The sequence below is a fragment of the Coloeus monedula genome (assembly GCF_965178545.1).
Source record: "Coloeus monedula genome assembly, chromosome: 39".
NCBI lineage: Eukaryota > Metazoa > Chordata > Aves > Passeriformes > Corvidae > Coloeus > Coloeus monedula.
In genome coordinates this window covers 1,453,130-1,473,246 of record NC_138819.1, presented here as the reverse complement: position 1 = coordinate 1,473,246, position 20,117 = coordinate 1,453,130, and the positions used below count along the sequence as shown (strand labels likewise).

At 63.4% G+C, this 20,117-nt stretch overlaps 1 protein-coding gene across 3 annotated transcripts; it reads right to left on the bottom strand.

Annotated features, from left to right (window-relative positions):
- Positions 1-495: 495 nt before the first annotated feature.
- CXXC1 (CXXC finger protein 1) lies at positions 496-20,023 on the bottom strand. 3 transcript variants are annotated; one of them, XM_082300326.1, is made up of 15 exons: positions 19,954-20,023; positions 19,700-19,797; positions 18,879-18,979; positions 18,039-18,142; positions 16,401-16,556; positions 14,469-14,495; positions 13,784-13,930; positions 12,104-12,211; positions 9,921-10,105; positions 7,673-7,880; positions 6,514-6,624; positions 4,919-4,968; positions 4,449-4,545; positions 3,940-4,092; positions 496-723 (listed from the first exon to the last, which is right to left on the bottom strand). In XM_082300326.1, exons 1-15 carry the CDS (start codon positions 19,954-19,956, stop codon positions 583-585), a joined length of 1,689 nt encoding a protein of 562 aa, XP_082156452.1. In that variant the 5' UTR covers positions 19,957-20,023; the 3' UTR covers positions 496-582. The 3 variants fall into 3 exon arrangements, with proteins under 3 accessions (XP_082156452.1, XP_082156453.1, XP_082156454.1); XM_082300327.1 differs by having other exon boundaries at positions 13,784-13,819; XM_082300328.1 differs by lacking the exon at positions 13,784-13,930.
- Positions 20,024-20,117: the final 94 nt, after the last annotated feature.

Sequence of the window (20,117 nt, the reverse complement as noted above, 5' to 3'; positions counted from 1 at the left end):
GGAAGAGGAAACGCCGGGCGGGAAGAGAAGGGAGGGCGGTGCTCTGGATCACGTGACGCGGCATCCACCAATGGGGATGCGCCCCGCGCGGGAGGGGCGGGGCGATACGCGACTGGCGGAGCGGGGCGGCAGCACGTGACGCGGAAAAGGCGGGCTATGCTAATGAAGCGCGCGTGTGGGCGTGGTTATGCTAATGAGCACCGACGAGGCCCCTCCGCCCCATTGGGAACCCCCCCCCCCAAGGACGCTGCTCCCATTGCCCACCCCTCCCCCCCTGGGGATCCCCACGGCCTCTGCAGGATGTGGGGGGGCACCGAAACTCGGGGGGGGGGTCTCGAAGGTTCTCAAAAAGGGCCCCCCCAGGAGCCCCGAGATCCCAGAGGAGCCCCCATTTACCCCACGGACCCCACAGATCTCGTGGACGACCCCCGAATGCCGCTGATGCCCCCCCCCCCCCCCAGACACCCCCAGACTCCTTTTTCACACCCGATTTATTGGGGAATGGGGAGGACCCAGGAAGCAGGGCGTGGGGGGGATGTGGGGAGGGGATGTGGGGGGGTCGTGGGGGTCCCGGGGGGGTGGTCAGCGGTCCGAGCGCAGGTCGGTGGTCAGCGGGTCGTGCTGGATGGTCTGGTGCAGCATCAGCGCCAGCAGCCCGGCACGGTTGGTCATGGCCGCCCGCACGTTGCGCTCCTGCTCGAAGAGCTCGTCCAGCTTGTACCACTGCGGGACAGGGACCGTGAGGGGACGGGGACAGTGAGGGGACAGGGATGGTGAGGGGACAGGGACGGGGATGGTGAGGGGACGGGGATGGTGAGGGGACGCTGAGGGGACAGGCATGGGGATGGTGAGGGGATGGGGATGGGATGGGGCTGGGGAAGGGATGGCGAGGGGATGGGGAAGAGATGGGGAGGGGACAGAGACAGTGAGGGGACAGGGACAGCACAGGGATGGGGATGGTGAGGGGATGGGGAGGGGACAGGGAAAGTGAGGGGATGGTGAGGGGATGGGGATGGGGACAGTGAGGGGATGGGGACGGACAGAGAGGGGACGGGAACGGTGAGGGGACGGGGAGGGGAACAGGGAAGGTGAGAGGAGAGGGATGGTGAGGGGACGGGGACAGTGAGGGGATGGGGACAGGGACAGGGAGGGGACGGGGACAGGGAGGGGACGGGGATGGTGAGGGGATGGGGACAGGGACAGGGAGGGGACGGGGACAGGGAGGGGATGGGGATGGTGAGGGGACGGGGATGGGGAGGGGACAGGGGGACACAGGGCAGCGTGGGGACAAAGGGACAGGGGACAACGTGGGGACAAAGGGACAGGGGACAATGTGGGGACAAAGGGACATGGGACAATGTGGAGACAGCGCAGGGACGGGACAGGCTGGGGACAGAGGGACATGGGACAGTGTGGGGACAATGTGGGGACAGTGCAGGGACAGGGGACAATGTGGGGACAAAGGGACAGGGGACAGTGTGGGGACAATGTGGGGACAGTGCAGGGACAGGGGACAACGTGGGACAGGGACAGGGGACAGGCTGGGGACAGAGGGACATGGAGATGCAGGACAGGGCTGGGGGCACGGGGACAGCACCAGTGACAAGGGGACCACCCGTGGGAGCATCAGTGAGGACACAGGGACCCCCCCTGGGGACACGGGGACAAGGTGAAGGACATCACTGGGGACACGGGGACAGCCTTGGAGCCACCACTAGGGATACAGGGACACCACAGGGGACATTGTCAGGGACACAAAACACCCTCAGGGACAGAGGGACACCCGTGGGAGCATCGCTGGGGGAACGGGGCCACCCCCAAGGACATTCCTTGGGACACGGGGACACCTTTGGGGTCACCATGGAGGACATCTGGAACCCCGTGGGGACACGGGGACACCCCTGGAGCCACCACAGGGGACATCTGGAACCCCTTGGGGACACGGGGACACCTTCAGGATCACCATGAAGGACACCTGGAACCCCCTCGGGACATGGGAACCCCTTTAGGGTCACCACGGGGGACACTGGGAACCCCCTGAGGACACGGGGACACCTTTGGGGTCACCATGGAGGACATCTGGAACCCCGTGGGGACACAGGAACACCTTTAGAGCCACCACAGGGGACATTGGGAACCCCCTGGGGACACGGAGCCACCTTTAGAGCCACCATGGGGGACATCTGGTACCCCCTGGGGACATGAGAACACCTTTAGGGTCACCACAGGGGACATTCGGAACCCCTTGAGAACACGGGGACACCTTTAGGGTCACCATGGAGGACATGAGAACCCCTTGGGGACATGGGGACACCCCTGGAGCCACCACAGGGGACATTGGGAACCCCTTGGGGACACAGGAACACCCTTAGGGTCACCATAGGGGACATCTGGAACCCCTTGGGAACATGGGGACACCTTTAGGGTTACCATGAAGGACACCTGGAACCCCCTGGGGACACGGAAACACCTTTAGGGTCACCACAGGGGATATTTGGTACCCTTTGGGGACACAGGAACACCTTTAGGGTCACCACGGGGGACATTGGGAACCCCTTGGGGACACGGGGACACCTTTAGGATCACCATGAAGGACACCTGGAACCCCCTCGGGACATGGGAACCCCTTTAGGGTCACCACGGGGGACACTGGGAACCCCTTGGGGACACCTTTAGGGTCACCATGGAGGACATCTGGAACCCCGTGGGGACATGGGGACACCCCTGGAGCCACCACAGGGGACATTGGGAACCCCTTGGGGACATGGGGACACCTTTAGGGTCACCATGAAGGACACCTGGAACCCCCTCGGGACACAGGAACACCTTTAGGGTCACCACAGGGGACACTGGGAACCCCCTGAGGACACGGGGACACCTTTAGGGTCACCACGGGGGACATTTGGTACCCTTTGGGGACACAGGAACACCTTTAGAGCCACCATGGGGGACACTGGAACCCCCTGGGGACACGGAGCCACCTTAGGGTCACCATGGAGGACATCTGGAACCCCCTGAGAACACGGGGACACCTTTAGGGTCACCACAGGGGACATTGGGAACCCCCTGGGGACATGGGGACACCTTTAGGGTCACCATGGAGGACATGAGAACCCCTTGGGGACATGGGGACACCCCTGGAGCCACCACAGGGGACATTGGGAACCCCTTGGGGACACGGGGACACCTTTAGGGTCACCATGAAGGACACCTGGAACCCCCTCGGGACACAGGAACACCTTTAGGGTCACCACAGGGGACATTGGGAACCCCTTGGGGACACGGGGACACCTTTAGGGTCACCATGAAGGACACCTGGAACCCCCTCGGGACATGGGAACACCTTTAGGGTCACCACGGGGGACATTTGGTACCCTTTGGGGACACAGGAACACCTTTAGAGCCACCATGGGGGACACTGGGAACCCCCTGGGGACACGGGGACACCTTTAGGGTCACCATGGAGGACATCTGGAACCCCTTGGGGACACAGGGACACCTTTAGAGCCACCATGGAGGACATCTGGAACCCCTTGGGGACACGGGGACACCTTTACGGTCACCACAGGGGACATCTGGAACCCCCTGGGGACACGGAAACACCTTTAGGGTCACCACAGGGGACATTGGGAACCCCTTGGGGACACTTTTAGGGTCACCATGGGGGACATCTGGAACTCCCTGGGGACACTTGGAACCCCTTTAGGGTCACCACAGGGGACACTGGGAACCCCTTGGGGACACGGGGACACCTTTAGGGTCACCATGGAGGACATGGGAACCCCTTGGGGACACAGGGACACCCCTGAAGCCACCAGGGAGATGCGGGAACACCTTTGGGGGATGCGCTCGGTGCCTCCCGTCGGGGACACGGGGACACTTTGGGGACACTTTGGGGACGCTTTGGGGACGCTGGCACCCCCGGGCGGTGCCACCCACCACGCGGACGCGCTCCAGGTCCACCTCGGCGCGGCGCAGCTTCTCCCAGCAGTAGTGGCGGTGGCACTTGCGCTTGGGCACGCGGCAGAAGTCCCCGGTCAGCTCGAAGACGTCGCGCACCAGCGGGCAGCCGCACACCTCGTCCGCGGGCACCTGGGCGGGCACGGGGTCAGCGCCGGCCTCGGGACACCCCGAGCTCCTCTGCCACACCGTGTCCACCTCGGGGGCCTGGGAGTGTCCTGGGCACTGCCCATCTCCTGTGCCCCCAAACCCCCCTCTGTGCCCCCAAACCTGCCCCTCAGTGCCCACCTTGGGGTCCCGGGAGTGCTCGGGGCACAGATCCCCTAAATCCCACCCCAAAACCCCCTCAGTGCCCCCAAACCCTCCCCAGTGCCCCCAAACCTGCCCCTCAGTGCCCACCTTGGGGTCCCGGGAGTGCTCGGGGCACAGATCCCCTAAATCCCACCCCAAACCCCCCTCAGTGCCCCCAAACCCCCCTCAGTGCCCACCTTGGGGTCCCGGGAGTGCTCTGGGCACAGCACCTGCAGCCGCTTGCAGTAGGTTTTGCTCTGGGGGTTGTAAACGTCACAGAACAGCCGGGTGGCCCTGGGGGGACACAGGAGGTGACCTGGGGGGGGGTTGGGGGGGGACGCAGGGGGCTGAGGGACCCCCCCCAAACAGCCACAACCCACCCAGGGTGGTCCCATGCCATTCCCAGGAGGATTTAGGGGGCTGGGACCCCCCCCTTGACCCCAAAGCCCCCCCTGGGTGCTCCCACCCCATTCCCAGGAGGATTTAAGGGGTTGGGACCCCCCCCGTGACCCCAAAGCCCCCCCTGGGTGCTCCCACCCCATTCCCAGGAGGATTTATGGTGCTGGGACCCCCCCCTTGACCCTAAACACCCCCCTGGGTGCTCCCACCCCATTCCCAGGAGGATTTAGGGTGCTGGGACCCCCCCCGGTGCCCCCTCCCCACTCACCCCTCGATGCGGGTGGGGTACATGGACCCGAAGGACGTTTGGCTCTCGTACTGCAATGGGGTGGGGGGGTCACGGGGGGGGGGCAGGGATGGGACCCCCGAGACCCCCAGCCCCTATAGAGCCCCCTCCCCCCCCCCCCCCGAGCCCTCCCATAGGGTCCCCAGGGCCCCCCAGCCCCTACAGAGCCCCCCCAGGGCTCCTTCGCAGGGTCCCCCCCCCGGCCCCCCAAAGGGATCCCTGGGACCTCTGTAGGGTCTGGGGGTGGTGCCAAGCCCCCCAAATTGTCCTAAAAGGGTCCCTCAGGAGCTGAGAGAGTGCCAGAGATCCCATGGATGATCCCCACAGATCCCAGGAGCCCAAGGAATCCCGTGGATGATCCCACAGACGATCCCATGGACCCCAGGACCCCTCAGAGTCCCATCTATCCCATGGATGATCCCACGGATGATCCCATGGACCCCAGGAACCCAGAGAGTCCCACAGATGATCCCATGGACCCCAGAGAGTCCCATACATCCCATGGGTGATCCCACAGATCCCACGGATGATCCCATGGGCCTCAGGAACCCAGAAAGTCCCACGGACGATCCCACAGATCCCATGGACCCCCCAGAGTCCCACACATCCCATGGACGATCCCACAGATCCCATGGATGATCCCATACATCCCATGGACGATCCCACAGATCCCAGAGTCCCAGATGTCCCATGGATGATCCCACAGATCCCAGAGTCCCACACATCCCATGGACAATCCCACAGATCCCATGGATGATCCCATAGATCCCACGGATGATCCCACAGATCCCGGGACCCCCCAGAGTCCCATACATCCCATAGACGATCCCATACATCCCACAGACAATCCCACAGATCCCAGGACTCCACAAAGTCCCACACATCCCATGGATGATCCCACAGATGATCCCACAGATCCCAGGACCCCCCAGAGTCCCACACATCCCATAGACGATCCCATATATCCCATAGATGATCCCACAGATCCCACAGAGGATCCCACAGATCCCAGGAACCCCCAGAGCCCCACACATCCCATGGATGATCCCACAGACGATCCCACACATCCCAGGACTCCCTGGAGTCCCATACATCCCATAGACGATCCCATACATCCCATGGGTGATCCCACAGATCCCACAGACGATCCCACAGATCCCAGGACCCCCCAGAGCCCCACACATCCCATGGATGATCCCACACATCCCACAGAGGACCCGACAGATCCCAGGACCACCCAGAGTCCCATACATCCCATGGGTGATCCCACAGATCCCAGGAACCCAGAGAGTCCCATACATCCCATGGATGATCCCACAGATCCCACAGAGGATCCCACAGATCCCAGGACCCCCCAGAGCCCCATACATCCCATGGGTGATCCCACAGACGATCCCACAGATCCCAGGACTCCCTGGAGTCCCACACATCCCATGGATGATCCCACAGATCCCAGGAACCCACAAAGTCCCACACATCCCATGGGTGATCCCACAGACGATCCCACAGATCCCAGGACCCCCCAGGACCCCCTGGAGGTGCCCGCAGCCCCGGCAGGTGCCCGCAGCCGGGCACACCTTGGCGTAGCAGCGCTCCATGTGCCGCAGGGCCACCTTGGGGTTGATGGGGTGGCCGCAGGACACGCAGAAGATCTGCAGGTCCGTGTCCTCGCTGTCGCCCTCCGTGCTCTGCGGGGTCAGGGGGCACCCACGGAGCGGGGTGAGATGGGGTCAAGGGGTTTGGGGGCACCCGGGTGCTCCAGGGAGGGGTCACGGGGTTTGGGGGGGCACCTTGGTGTTTATGGGGTACCCAAGGATTGGGGAGGACCCAGGGATTGAGGGGGAACTCGATGGGTTTGGGGGCGCTCCAGGGAGGGGTCAAGGGGTTTGGGGGGGACCAGGGGGCACCAGGACGAGGCTCAGGAGGGACCCAAAGATTTGGGGGAACCCAGGGTTTGGGGGGGATTCGATGGGTTTGGGGACACCCAGGTGTTTGGGGGGGAACCAGGAAGAGGCTCAGGAGGGACCCAGGGACTGGCGGGGACCCAGAATGGGGAGAACTGAAGAGTTTGGGGGCACCCAAGGGTCTGGGTGGGACCAGGGTGGGACCAGGGTGGGGTTCAGGAGGGACCCAGAGATTTGGGGGGGACCCAGAACGGGGAGAACTGAAGGGTTTGGGGGGTCCCAGGTGTTTGAGGGGACTCAGGAGGGACCCAGAGATTTGAGGGGGGACTCGATGGGTTTGGGGGTGCTCCAGGGAGGGGCCAAGGGGTTTGGGGGGGACCAGGGGGCACCAGGACAAGGCTCAGGAGGGACCCAGGGACTGGCGGGGACCCAGAATGGGGAGAATTAAAGGGTTTGGGGGTACCCAGGGGTCTGGGTGGGACCAGGGTGGGACCAGGGTGGGGTTCAGGAGGGACCCAGAGATTGGGGGGCACCCAAGGGTCTGGGTGGGACCAGGGTGGGGCTCAGGAGGGACCCAGAGATTGGGGGGGAACCCAGAACGGGGAGATTTGAAGAGTTTGGGGGCACCCAGGGGTCTGGGTGGGACCAGGGTGGAACTCAGAGATTGGGGGGGGAACCCAGAACGGGGAGATTTGAAGAGTTTAGGGGCACCCAGGTGTCCACAGAGGAGCAGAGGGGGCTCAAGCGGGACCCAGAACGGGGAGAACGAGCGGGTTTTGGGGACGCCCAGATCTGCGGGAGGGTGCCCGGGGGTGCCCGGGGGTGCCCCCACCTCCTCGTCCTCGCGGGGCGGGTGGCCCTTGGCGCGGGCGATGAGCCCCTCGAGCTCGTGGAAGCGCCGCTCCATCTCCTGCAGCCGCAGGCGCGCCTGGTGCTGCTCGCGCCGGATCCGCTCCAGCAGCCGCTTGCCGTGCTCCTCGGCCACGCACGGGCTCTGCTGCCACTGCTGGATCCGCTGCGGCAGGATCTCGTAGATCCGGCTGGGATCGGGGGGAGGAAAGGGTTAATGGGGACCCTGGGATCTGCTGCGGCAGGATCTCGTAGATCCGGCTGGGATCGGGGGGCAAAGAAAGGGTTAATGGGGACCCTGGGATCCCTGGGATCCACTGCTGGATCCACTGCGGCAGGATCTCGTAGACTTGGCTGGGATCAGGGGGGGAAAGGGTTAATGGGGACCCCGAGATCCCTGGGATCCACTGAGGTGGGATCTCGTCGATCCAACTGGGATTGGTGGGGAAGGGTTAATGGGGACCCCAGGATCCACTGAGGTGGGATCTCTGGGATCCGGCTGGGATCGGGGTGGGGAAGGGTTAATGGGATCCCCAGGATGCAGTGCCAGGATCCCGTGGATCCAGTTTGGGATCAAGCGACTGAGAAAGTCTGTACTGGTCTGTACTGGTCTATACTACTCTGTACTGGTTTATACTGGTCCATACCATTCCATACTGGTTTATACTGGCTTGTACTGGTCTATACTACTCTATACTGGTTTGCACTGGTCTATACTATTCTGTACTGGTTTATACTGGTCTGTACTGGTCTATGCTACTCTATACTGGTTTGCACTGGTCTATACTATTCTGTACTGGTTTATACTGGTCTGTACTGGTCTATGCTACTCTATACTGGTTTGTACTGCCCTATACCATTCTGTACTGGTTTATACTGGTTTGTACTGGTCTATGCTATTCTATATTGGTTTGTACTGCCCTATACCATTCTGTACTGGTTTATACTGGCGTGTACTGGTCTATTCTGCTCTATACTGGTTTGCACCGCTCTGTACCATTCTGTACTGGTTTATACTGGCGTGTACTGGTCTGTTCTGCTCTATACTGGTTTGCACCGCTCTGTACCATTCTGTACTGGTTTATACTGGCTTGTACTGGTCTATACTACTCTATACTGGTTTGCACTGGTCTATACTATTCTGTACTGGTTTATACTGGTCTGTACTGGTCTATGCTACTCTATACTGGTTTGCACTGGTCTATACTATTCTGTACTGGTCTATGCTACTCTATACTGGTTTGTACTGCCCTATACCATTCTGTACTGGTTTATACTGGTTTGTACTGGTCTATGCTATTCTATATTGGTTTGTACTGCCCTATACCATTCTGTACTGGTTTATACTGGCATGTACTGGTCTATTCTGCTCTATACTGGTTTGCACCGCTCTATACCATTCTGTACTGGTTTATACTGGTTTGTACTGGTCTATGCTACTCTATATTGGTTTGCACCGCTCTATACCATTCTGTACTGGTTTATACTGGCGTGTACTGGTCTATTCTGCTCTATACCGCTCTATACTGCTTTGCACTGGTTTATACTGGTTTGCACTACTCTATAGCCTTCTGTACTGGTTTATACTGGTTTGTACTGGTTTATACCGCTCTATACTGGTTTGCACTGGTCTCTACCACTCTGTACTGGTTAATACCGGTACATACCTTTCTGTACTGGTCTATACTGGTTTGTACTGCTCTATACCACTTTATACTGGTTTGCACTGCTCTGTACTGGTTTGCACTGCTCTATACCATTCCATACTGGTTTATACTGGTTTGCACTGTTCTGGACTGGTTTATACCACTCTATACTGGTTTGCACTGCTGTATACCATTCCGTACTGGTTTATACTGGTCTATACCGCTCTATACTGGTTTGCACTGCTCTATACCATTCCGTACTGGTTTATACTGGTCTATACCACTCTATACTGGTTTGCACTGCTGTATACCATTCCGTACTGGTTTATACTGGTCTATACTACTCTATACTGGTTTGCACTGCTCTATACCATTCCATACTGGTTTATACTGGTTTGTACTGGTCTATACCGCCCTATACCAGTTTGCACTGCTCTATACCGTTCCCTACCGCTTTATACCAGTACGTACCATTCTATACTGGTCTATACTGGTTTACACTAATCTATACAGGTCATTCCTAGTTTACGCTGCTCTACACCGCTCTGTACCGGTCCATACTGGTCCGTACTGGTCCGTACTCACTTGGCAGCCAGTTTGATGCCGCAGGCCTCGCTGCAGTACTTGGAGGGCGGGCGCGCGGGGCGGGTGCAGCCGGGGCCCAGGCACTGCCCCAGCCCCGCGGGGTCCCGGGCATCGGCGCGCTCGGGGTGCCCCCGGCGCTCGCGGTGCCGCGCCCGCTGCCGGTGCCGCTTGTAGCGCTCCTCCTTCTGCACCAGTGAGCACCAGTTAGCACCAGTTAGCACCAGTCAGCACCCAGTAACCACCCAGTAACCACCCACTAATCACCCAGTGCCGCGCCCGCTGCCGGTGCCGCTTGTAGCGCTCCTCCTTCTGCACCAGTGAGCACCAGTGAGCACCAGTTAGCACCAGTCAGCACCCAGTAACCACCCAGTAACCACCCACTAATCACCCAGTGCCGCGCCCGCTGCCGGTGCTGCTTGTAGCGCTCCTCCTTCTGCACCAGTGAGCACCAGTGAGCACCCAGTAACCACCCAGTAACCACCCACTAATCACCCAGTGCCGCGCCCGCTGCCGGTGCCGCTTGTAGCGCTCCTCCTTCTGCACCAGTGAGCACCAGTGAGCACCAGTTAGCACCAGTCAGCACCCAGTAACCACCCAGTAACCACCCACTAATCACCCAGTGCCGCGCCCGCTGCCGGTGCCGCTTGTAGCGCTCCTCCTTCTGCACCAGTGAGCACCAGTTAGCACCAGTTAGCACCAGTGAGCACCCAGTAACCACCCACTAATCACCCAGTAAGCACCCAGTAACCACCCAGTGCCGCGCCCGCTGCCGGTGCTGCTTGTAGCGCTCCTCCTTCTGCACCAGTGAGCACCAGTGAGCACCAGTTAGCACCAGTCAGCACCCAGTAACCACCCAGTAACCACCCAGTAACCACCCAGTAACCACCCAGTGCCGCGCCCGCTGCCGGTGCCGCTTGTAGCGCTCCTCCTTCTGCACCAGTGAGCACCAGTTAGCACCAGTCAGCACCCAGTAACCCCCCACTAATCACCCAGTAACCACCCAGTAACCACCCAGTGCCGTGCCCGCTGCCAGTGCCGCTTGTAGCGCTCCTCCTTCTGCACCAGTGAGCACCAGTGAGCACCAGTTAGCACCAGTCAGCACCCAGTAACCACCCAGTGCCGCGCCCGCTGCCGGTGACGCTTGTAGCGCTCCTCCTTCTGCACCAGTGAGCACCAGTTAGCACCAGTCAGCACCCAGTAACCACCCAGTAACCACCCAGTAACCACCCAGTGCCGCGCCCGCTGCCGGTGCCGCTTGTAGCGCTCCTCTTTCTGCACCAGTGAGCACCAGTTAGCACCAGTGAGCACCCAGTAACCCCCCACTAATCACCCAGTAACCACCCAGTAACCACCCAGTGCCGCGCCCGCTGCCGGTGCCGCTTGTAGCGCTCCTCTTTCTGCACCAGTGAGCACCAGTTAGCACCAGTCAGCACCCAGTAACCCCCCAGTAACCACCCAGTAACCACCCAGTGCCGCGCCCGCTGCCGGTGCCGCTTGTAGCGCTCCTCTTTCTGCACCAGTGAGCACCAGTGAGCACCAAGTAACCCCCCACTAATCACCCAGTAACCACCCAGTAACCACCCAGTGCCGTGCCCGCTGCCAGTGCCGCTTGTAGCGCTCCTCCTTCTGCACCAGTGAGCACCAGTGAGCACCAGTGAGCACCCAGTAACCACCCAGTAACCCCCCACTAATCACCCAGTAACCACCCAGTAACCCCCCACTAATCACCCAGTAACTCCCCAGTAACCCCCCACTAATCACCCAGTAACCACCCAGTAACCCCCCAGTGCCGTGCCCGCTGCCGGTGCCACTTGTAGCGCTCCTCCTTCTGCACCAGTTAGCACCAGTGAGCACCCAGTAACCACCTACTAATCACCCAGTAACCACCCACTAATCACCCAGTAACTCCCCAGTAACCCCCAGTGCCGGTGCCCACTGCCAGTGCTGCCTGTAGCACTCCTCCTTCTGCACCAGTGAGCACCAGTAACCCCCCAGTAACCCCCCAGTGCCGCACCCGCTGCTGGTGCCGTTCGTAGCGCTCCTCCTTCTACCCCAGTACCCCCCAGTACCCACCCAGTGCCCACCACGTACAGCCCAGAGCCCTCCCAGCGGCCCTTCCCATCAACCCTCGGAGCCTCCCAGTAACCCCCAGTAGCTCCCAGTGCCCCCCAGTAACCCCCCACCTTCTTGTCCGACTTCTTCTCGCGCCGCTTGACGTGCTTGACCTTCACGGCGCGTTTGCGCAGGACGGGGTCCAGGAACGGCGCGTCCTCGGCGTCGCTGAGCCAGGGCTGCCGGGACCGGGCACACGTCGGGCACGCGGTGGGCACACGGTGGGCACGCGGTGGGCACGCGGTGGGCACACAGCGGGGACACGGTGGGGACATGTCGGGCACGCGGTGGGGACACGGTGGGGACACGCGGGGGGACAGCCCCGATGCACCTCGGGGCGCGGCCTGGGGCGGGGACGTGCCAGGGCACACCTCGGGGATGCCCCTGACGTGCCAGAACACTCTGGGGATACCCTGGATGTGCCAGGACACCCTGGGGACACCCCTGACTGTGCCAGGGCTGGGGACACCCCTGACTGTGCCAGGGCACTCTGGGGACACCCCTGACTGTGCCAGGACACCCTGGGGATACCCCTGACTGTGCCAGGGCTGGGGATACCCCGGATGTGCCACGACACCCTGGGGACACCCCTGATGTGCCAGGGCACCCTGGGGACACCCCTGACTGTGCCAGGGCACCCTGGGGATACCCTGGATGTGTCAGGACACCCTGGGGATACCCCGGATGTGCCAGGACACGCCTCAGGGACACCCCTGACTGTGCCAGGGCACTCTGGGGACACCCCTGATGTGCCAGGACACTCTGGGGATACCCCTGACTGTGCCAGGGCACCCTGGGGACACCCCTGACGTGGAAGGGCACCCTGGGGACACCCCTGACTGTGCCAAGGCACTCTGGGGATACCCTGGATGTGCCAAGACACCCTGGGGACACCCCTGACTGTGCCAAGGCTGGGGATACCCCTGACTGTGCCAGGACACTCTGGGGACACCCCTGACTGTGCCAGGGCACCCTGGGGACACCCCTGACTGTGCCAGGACACCCTGGGGACACCCCTGATGTGCCAGGGCACCCTGGGGACGTTTGGGGACGTCTAGGCACACGTCCTGACACACCTGGAGCTCACCGTGATATGCAAAAGCACCGCTGAACAGCCTAAACCAGGCTTAAACAGCCTAAAACCAGGCTTAAACCAGGCCTAAACGGCCTAAACCAGGCTTAAACCAAACCCAAATGGCTTAAACCAGGCCCAAACAGCCTAAAACCAGGCCTAAACCAGATCTACACAGCCTAAAACCAGGCCTAAACAAACTAAACCAGGCCTAAACCAGGCCCAAATGGCCTAAAACCAGGCCTAAACAGCCTAAACCCGGCCCTGACACACAAAGCCACCCCTAAACAGCAGAAGCTCGGAGGGACCTGGGGGCAACCGGAGCGCCCAAGGGGTACTTGGGGTGCCCGGGGGGGCGGTTTTGGGGTCCCAGGGGGATTTTGGGGTCCCGGGGGGGCGGTTTTGGGGTACCAGGGGGCAGTTTTGGGGTGCCCGGGGGGGCAGTTTTGGGGTCCTGGAGGAGCAGTTTTGGGGTCCCGTGGAGCAGTTCTGGGGTACCAGGGGGCGGTTTTGGGGTGCCCAGGGGGGGCAGCTCTGGGGTACCAGGGGGCGGTTTTGGGGTGCCCAGGGGGGGCAGTTTTGGGGTACCAGGGCGGGCAGTTTTGGGGTGCCCAGGGGGCGGTTTTGGGGTGCCCGGGGGGCGGTTTTGGGGTGCCCAGGGGGCGGTTTTGGGGCTCACCAGGCCGTGCTCGTCGAAGGCGCCGGCGCAGAGCTCCTGGTAGAGCCGGGGGTCGAGGGGCAGCTCCTCGTCCGAGAGGCTCTCGGGGGGCCCCGGCCCCAGCTGCGACTTCAGCAGCTCCAGGTCCCCCTCGCGCCCCCGCGCCAGCTGGGGGGGGGTCAGCACCGCCAGGGACCCCCCCGGACCCCCCCACGGTACCCCAGGACCCCCCCATGGCACCCCAGAACCCCCCCCCAAGGACACCCTCATCAGATGGGGGGGGGCAGCACCGCCAGGGACCCCCTGGGACCTCCCCATGGCACCCCAGGACCCCCCCCCAAGGACACCTTCATCAGATGGGGGGGGGGCAGCACCGCCAGGGACCCCCTGGGACCCCCCCAAGGCACCCTGGGACCCCCCCCTTGTGCTCCCACAGCAGTCGGGGGGGGCTCAGCCCCACCAGTGACCCCCCCAAGGCACCCCAGGACCCCCCCATGGCACCGTGGGACCCCCTTGCAGCAATCGGGGGGGGGGGTCAGCACTGCCTGGGCACCCCCACCCCAGGGCCCCCCCCCAGCACCCCAGGGGGACCCAGGATTTTGGGGTGGCCCTCCCCGCCCCCCCCCCCCCCCCCCCCAAGCCAGGCCTGGCCCCTCCCCCCCTTCCCCTCCCCTCCCCACCCCCCCCCAGGGCCCTGGGGACTCACCGAGGTGGGGAAGTACTTGTAGGACTCCTGTGGGGACACGATGGGGACACGTCAGGGACACACGGACACAGGGACACACGGACAGGGGACACAGGGACCCACGGACAGGGGACACAGGGACACACGGACACAGGGACACACGGACAGGGGACACATCAGGGACACACGGACAGGGGACAAAGGACACAGGGACACACAGACAGGGGACACGTCAGGGACACACGGACAGGGGACACAGGGACACACGGACAAGGGACACAGGGACACACGGACAAGGGACACAGGGACCCACGGACAAGGGACACAGGGACCCACGGACACGGGCACATGGGACACAGGACCCAGGACCAGGGTGGCACAGAGACACAGGGACATGGGAACACGGGACAGAATAACACAAGGACATGGGACAGGGTGACACAGGGACATGGGACACGGGGACACGGGAGAGGGTGGCACAGGGACACGGGGACATGGGACAGGGAGACACAGGGACACGGGACAAGGTGACAGAGGGACGCGGGACACTCGGGGACACAGGGACACAGCGGGGACACGTCAGGGTGGCACAGGGACATGGGGACAGGGTGACACAGGGACATGGGACACTTGGGGACACAGGGACAGGGTGACAAAGGGACACGGCGACACAGGGACACGGGGACATGGGACACGGGGACACAGGGACACGGGGACAGAGGGACCCAGGGACATGGGACACAGTGACCCAGGGAGATGGGACAGGGTGACCCAGGGAGATGGGACACTTGGGGACCCAGGGACACAGCAGGGACACGTCAGGGTGGCACAGGGACATGGGACAGGGTGACAGAGGGACAGGGGGACAGGGTGACACAAGGACACACAGACACAGGGACATGGGGACAAGGTGACCCACGGACACAGGACAGGGTGACACAGGGACATGGGACACTCAGGGACCCAGGGACACAGCAGGGACACGTCAGGGTGACACAGGGACACGGGACAGGGTGACAGAGGGACATGGGGACAGGGTGACACGGGGACACACAGACACAGGGACAAGGTGACACAAGGACACGGGGACATGGGACAGGGTGACCCAGGGAGATGGGACACTTGGGGACCCAGGGACACAGCAGGGACACGTCAGGGTGGCACAGGGACATGGGACAGGGTGACAGAGGGACAGGGGGACAGGGTGACACAAGGACACACAGACACAGGGACATGGGGACAAGGTGACCCACGGACACAGGACAGGGTGACACAGGGACATGGGACACTCAGGGACCCAGGGACACAGCAGGGACACGTCAGGGTGACACAGGGACACGGGACAGGGTGACAGAGGGACATGGGGACAGGGTGACACGGGGACACACAGACACAGGGACAAGGTGACACAAGGACACGGGGACATGGGACAGGGTGACCCAGGGACATGGGACACTCGGGGACACAGGAACATGGAATAGGGTGACACAGGACATGGGACACTTGGGGACCCAGGGACACAGCAGGGACACGTCAGGGTGACCCAGGGACATGGGACACGTCAGGGTGGCCCAGGGACACAGCAGGGACACGTCAGGGTGGCACAGGGACACAGCAGGGACACACAGAGCAGCTCGGTGGGGGCACACGTGAGGAACAGGGGACGTGCCACAAGCGCGCCACATCCAGCACACGGGACAGGGTGACAAAAGAGCCACGGGGACAGCGCAGGGTGGTGACAAAGCACGGGGTCACAGCACGGGATGGGTGACACACGGGCACGGGATGGTGACAGAGCCACGGGATGGGGACACACGGGCACGGGATGGTGACAGAGCCACGGGATGGGGACACAGCGACAGAGAGCCAGGCTGGGGACACGCCGGGGACACGCCGGGGACACCTCAGGGACACCTCAGGGACACGCCAAGGCCACCCCGAGCGTCCCCTCACCCGTGCCCGCAGCTGGCACTGCCGCAGGCGGCACTTCTGGCGGATTTTGTTGGGGCCCCCGAATTTCTTCATGTCCCGGCAGAAGTCGCACTGGCCGCAGTCCTCGGGGCGCCGGCACGCCTCGCACTCGCCGCACATGCGGGCAGAGCGCTTGATCTGCGGGGGTTTGGGGGGGTCAGGCACCCCAAAAAACCCACCAGGGATGCCCCAAAACACAAAAGCCACCAGGGACACCCCAAAAAACCCACCAGGGACACCCAAAAAGCCATCAGGGAAACCCCAAAACCCAGCCATGGTCAGCCCTGCCTCGCACTCGCCGCACATGCGGGCAGAGCGCTCGATCTGTGGGGGTTTGGGGGGGTCAGGCACCCCGAAAAACCCACCAGGGATGCCCCAAAAGCCATCAGGGATGCCCCAAAACACAAAAGCCACCAGGGACACCCCAAAAAACCCACCAGGGATGCCCCAAAATTAACCAGGGACACCTCAAAACCCAAAATTCACCAGCGACACCCCAAAAAACCCACCAGGGACGCCCCAAAAGCCATCAGGAAAACCCCAAAACCCACCAGGGATGCCCCAAAACCCAAAATTCACCAGGGACACCCCAAAACCCATCAGGGATGCCCCAAAAGCCATCAGGGACGCCCCAAAAGCCATCAGGGACGCCCCAAAAACCACCAGGGACGCCCCAAAACCCAGCCATGGTCAGCCCCACCTTGCACTCGCCTCCCATGCAGGCCGAGCGCTCGATCTGAGGGGGCTTAGGGGGGTCAGGCACCCCAAAAAACCCACCAGGGATGCCCCAAAATTAACCAGTGACACCTCAAAACCCAAAATTCACCAGCCACACCCCAAAAAACCCATCAGGAAAACCCCAAAACCCACCAGGGATTCCCAAAAACCCACCAAGGACACCCTAAAACCCACCAGGGATGCCCCAAAATTAACCAGAGACACCCCAAAAGCCATCAGGGATGCCCCAAAAGCCATCAGGGATGCCCCAAAAGCCACCAGGGACGCCCCAAAAGCCACCCAAAGATGCACCCAAGGACACCCCAAAACCCAAAACCCACCCAAACCCCAACCTGGGGGGGTGTCCCAGGCACCTGGAGCGGGTCAGGGGTCACCCAAATCTCCCCCAAAACACACCCAGGCCTCTGGTGCCCCCCCAAATCCCCCTCCGGAAGGACTCAGGCACCTCCCAGCCTTGGGGTCTGCCCCGTTGTGGGGTCCCCACGTTGTGAGCTGACTCCAGAGTTGTGCCCAGGACCCCCAAACGCCCCCAGAGCCATCCCCAGGACCCCCAGACCTCCCCCAGAGCCGTGCCCAGGACCCCCAGACCTCCCCCAGAGCCGTCCCCAGGACCCCCAGACCTCCCCCAGAGCCGTCCCCAGGACCCCCAAATGCCCCCAGAGCTGTGCCCAGGACCCCCAGACCTCCCCCAGATCCATCTCCAGGACCCCCAGACCCCCCCAGAGCCGTTCCCAGGACCCCCAAACGCCCCCAGAGCCGTTCCCAGGACCCCCAGACCCCCCCAGATCCATCCCCAGGACCCCCGGACCTCCCCCAGATCCATCCTCAGGTCGCCCAGACCCCCCCAGGGCCCCTTGGCCCCCAGACCCCCCCAGAGCCCACCTTGGCCGCCCGGCCCTGCTCCAGCTCCTGCCCCTTGGCCCCCTCGTGCTCCTTCTCTCGCCACTTCTTGTGCCGGTACCGGATCTCCAGGGACGGGTCCTTCTCTGGGGATGGGGTCAGAGAGACCCTGAGCCCACCCCTGAGCCCATTCCCACCCCAAATCCCACCCCAAATCCCACCTCTGCTGCTCAGACCCCTCCCCTGAAGGATCCACGTCTCCCCCCTCCCCAATCCCAGCCCAGCCCCCTCCAATCTGCGACTCAGGACCCCAAAAACCGACACCGACAGCTCCAAAACCGCACTCAGGGCTCTGAGACCCTCCCCAAAAACCACCCGGACCCCCCCAAAGTGTCCCTGGAACCCCTCGGATCAGCCCCCCCAGCCCCCCTCACCGCAGCCCAACACTCTTGGATGGCCCCAGAGCCTCCCAGAGCCCCCCAAAGCCCCCCTGGGTCCCCTCACCATGGCACTGCCACTCCTGGATGGCCCCTCAGAGTCCCCCAGAGCCCCCTCACCGCGGCACTGCCGGCAGTATCACACTCAGATGGACCCCCAGAGTCCCCCAAAGCTCCCCCCAGAGCCCCCAAAAACCCCCCAGGAGCCCCCCAGAGCCCCCTCACCGCGGCACTGCCGGCAGTACCACACTCAGATGGACCCCCAAAGCCCCCCAGAGCCCCCCTGGTGCCCCCCAGAGCCCCCTCACCGCGGCACTGCCGGCAGTACCACACTCGGATGGACCCCCAAAGCTCCCCCCAGAGCCCCCCTGGTGCCCCCCAGAGCCCCCTCACCGCGGCACTGCCGGCAGTACCACACTCAGATGGACCCCCAGAGCCCCCTCACCGCGGCACTGCCGGCAGTACCACTCGCGGATGGCCTTGGCCATGCGCTCGGTGATGTTGATGCAGTCCCCATGGAACCACTCGTTGCAGTTGTCGCAGCCGCTGCGGGGTGGGGAGGGGAGGGGGAGACACCGAGACCCTCAGCTCCCTCCCCCCCACCCCCAAAACAGCCCAAAGGGACTCTGCACCCCCCGTGCTGCTTCAAGAGACCCCCTCCCACACCCCCGGGAACAAAGACAGCCCAGGACCCCCAGCCCTGTGTCCCCCCCCCGCCATGGAAAGCGCCCCTCCCCCAGAGCCCTCCCATGGCAAAGCAGCCGGGACCCCCCCAGACCCCCCCTCACACCCTGGAGCACCCGGGGACCCCCCGGAACCCCCCTCACACCCTGGAGCACCCGGGGACCCCCCCGGACCCCCCCCTCACACCCTGGAGCACCCGGGGACCCCCCCGGACCCCCTCTCACACCCTGGAGCACCTGGGGACCCCCCAGACCCCCCCTCACACCCTGGAGCACCCGGGACCCCCATTCCCCCCTCACACCCTGGAGCACCTGGGGACCCCCCCGGACCCCCCCCCCCCCACATCCTGGAGCACCTGGGGACCCCCAGACCCCCCTCACACCCTGGAGCACCTGGGGACCCCCAGACCCCCCCCTCACACCCTGGAGCACCTGGGGACCCCCAGACCCCCCCCTCACACCCTGGAGCACCCGGGACCCCCCCGGACCCCCCCCTCACACCCTGGAGCACCTGGGGACCCCCATTCCCCCCCTCACACCCTGGAGCAGCCGCGGACCCCCATTCCCCCCATTCCCCCCTCACATCATGAAGCAGTTGATGTCGGGCTTGCGGCACACGCAATAAACCGGCGCATTCTCCTCCCCGCCCGGGGCCGCCTCCGCGTCCGAGAACTCGCTGTCCTGGAGGGTAACGGCGGCGGGGGGGGGTGTCAGGGCCTGGGGGGGGCACCCCGCCGCCAACAGACACCCCAGACACCCTGCCCACCCCCCAACCCCCTCGCTCCCCACCGCAGACCCCGCCCGGGCCCGCACAAAGCCCCGGTTCCCCCTCCCCACCATCGCCGCCGCCGCCGCCGCCACCGAGGGACGCTCCCGGCTAGGCCAAGCCACGGCCGGAAGCGAGGGCGCGTCCAACTTCCGCTTCCGGGTGAGGGTGCGCCCGCCCACAGCATGGCGGCGGCCAGGGCGAAGAATGGCGGCGGCCAGAGGGAGGCGCCATG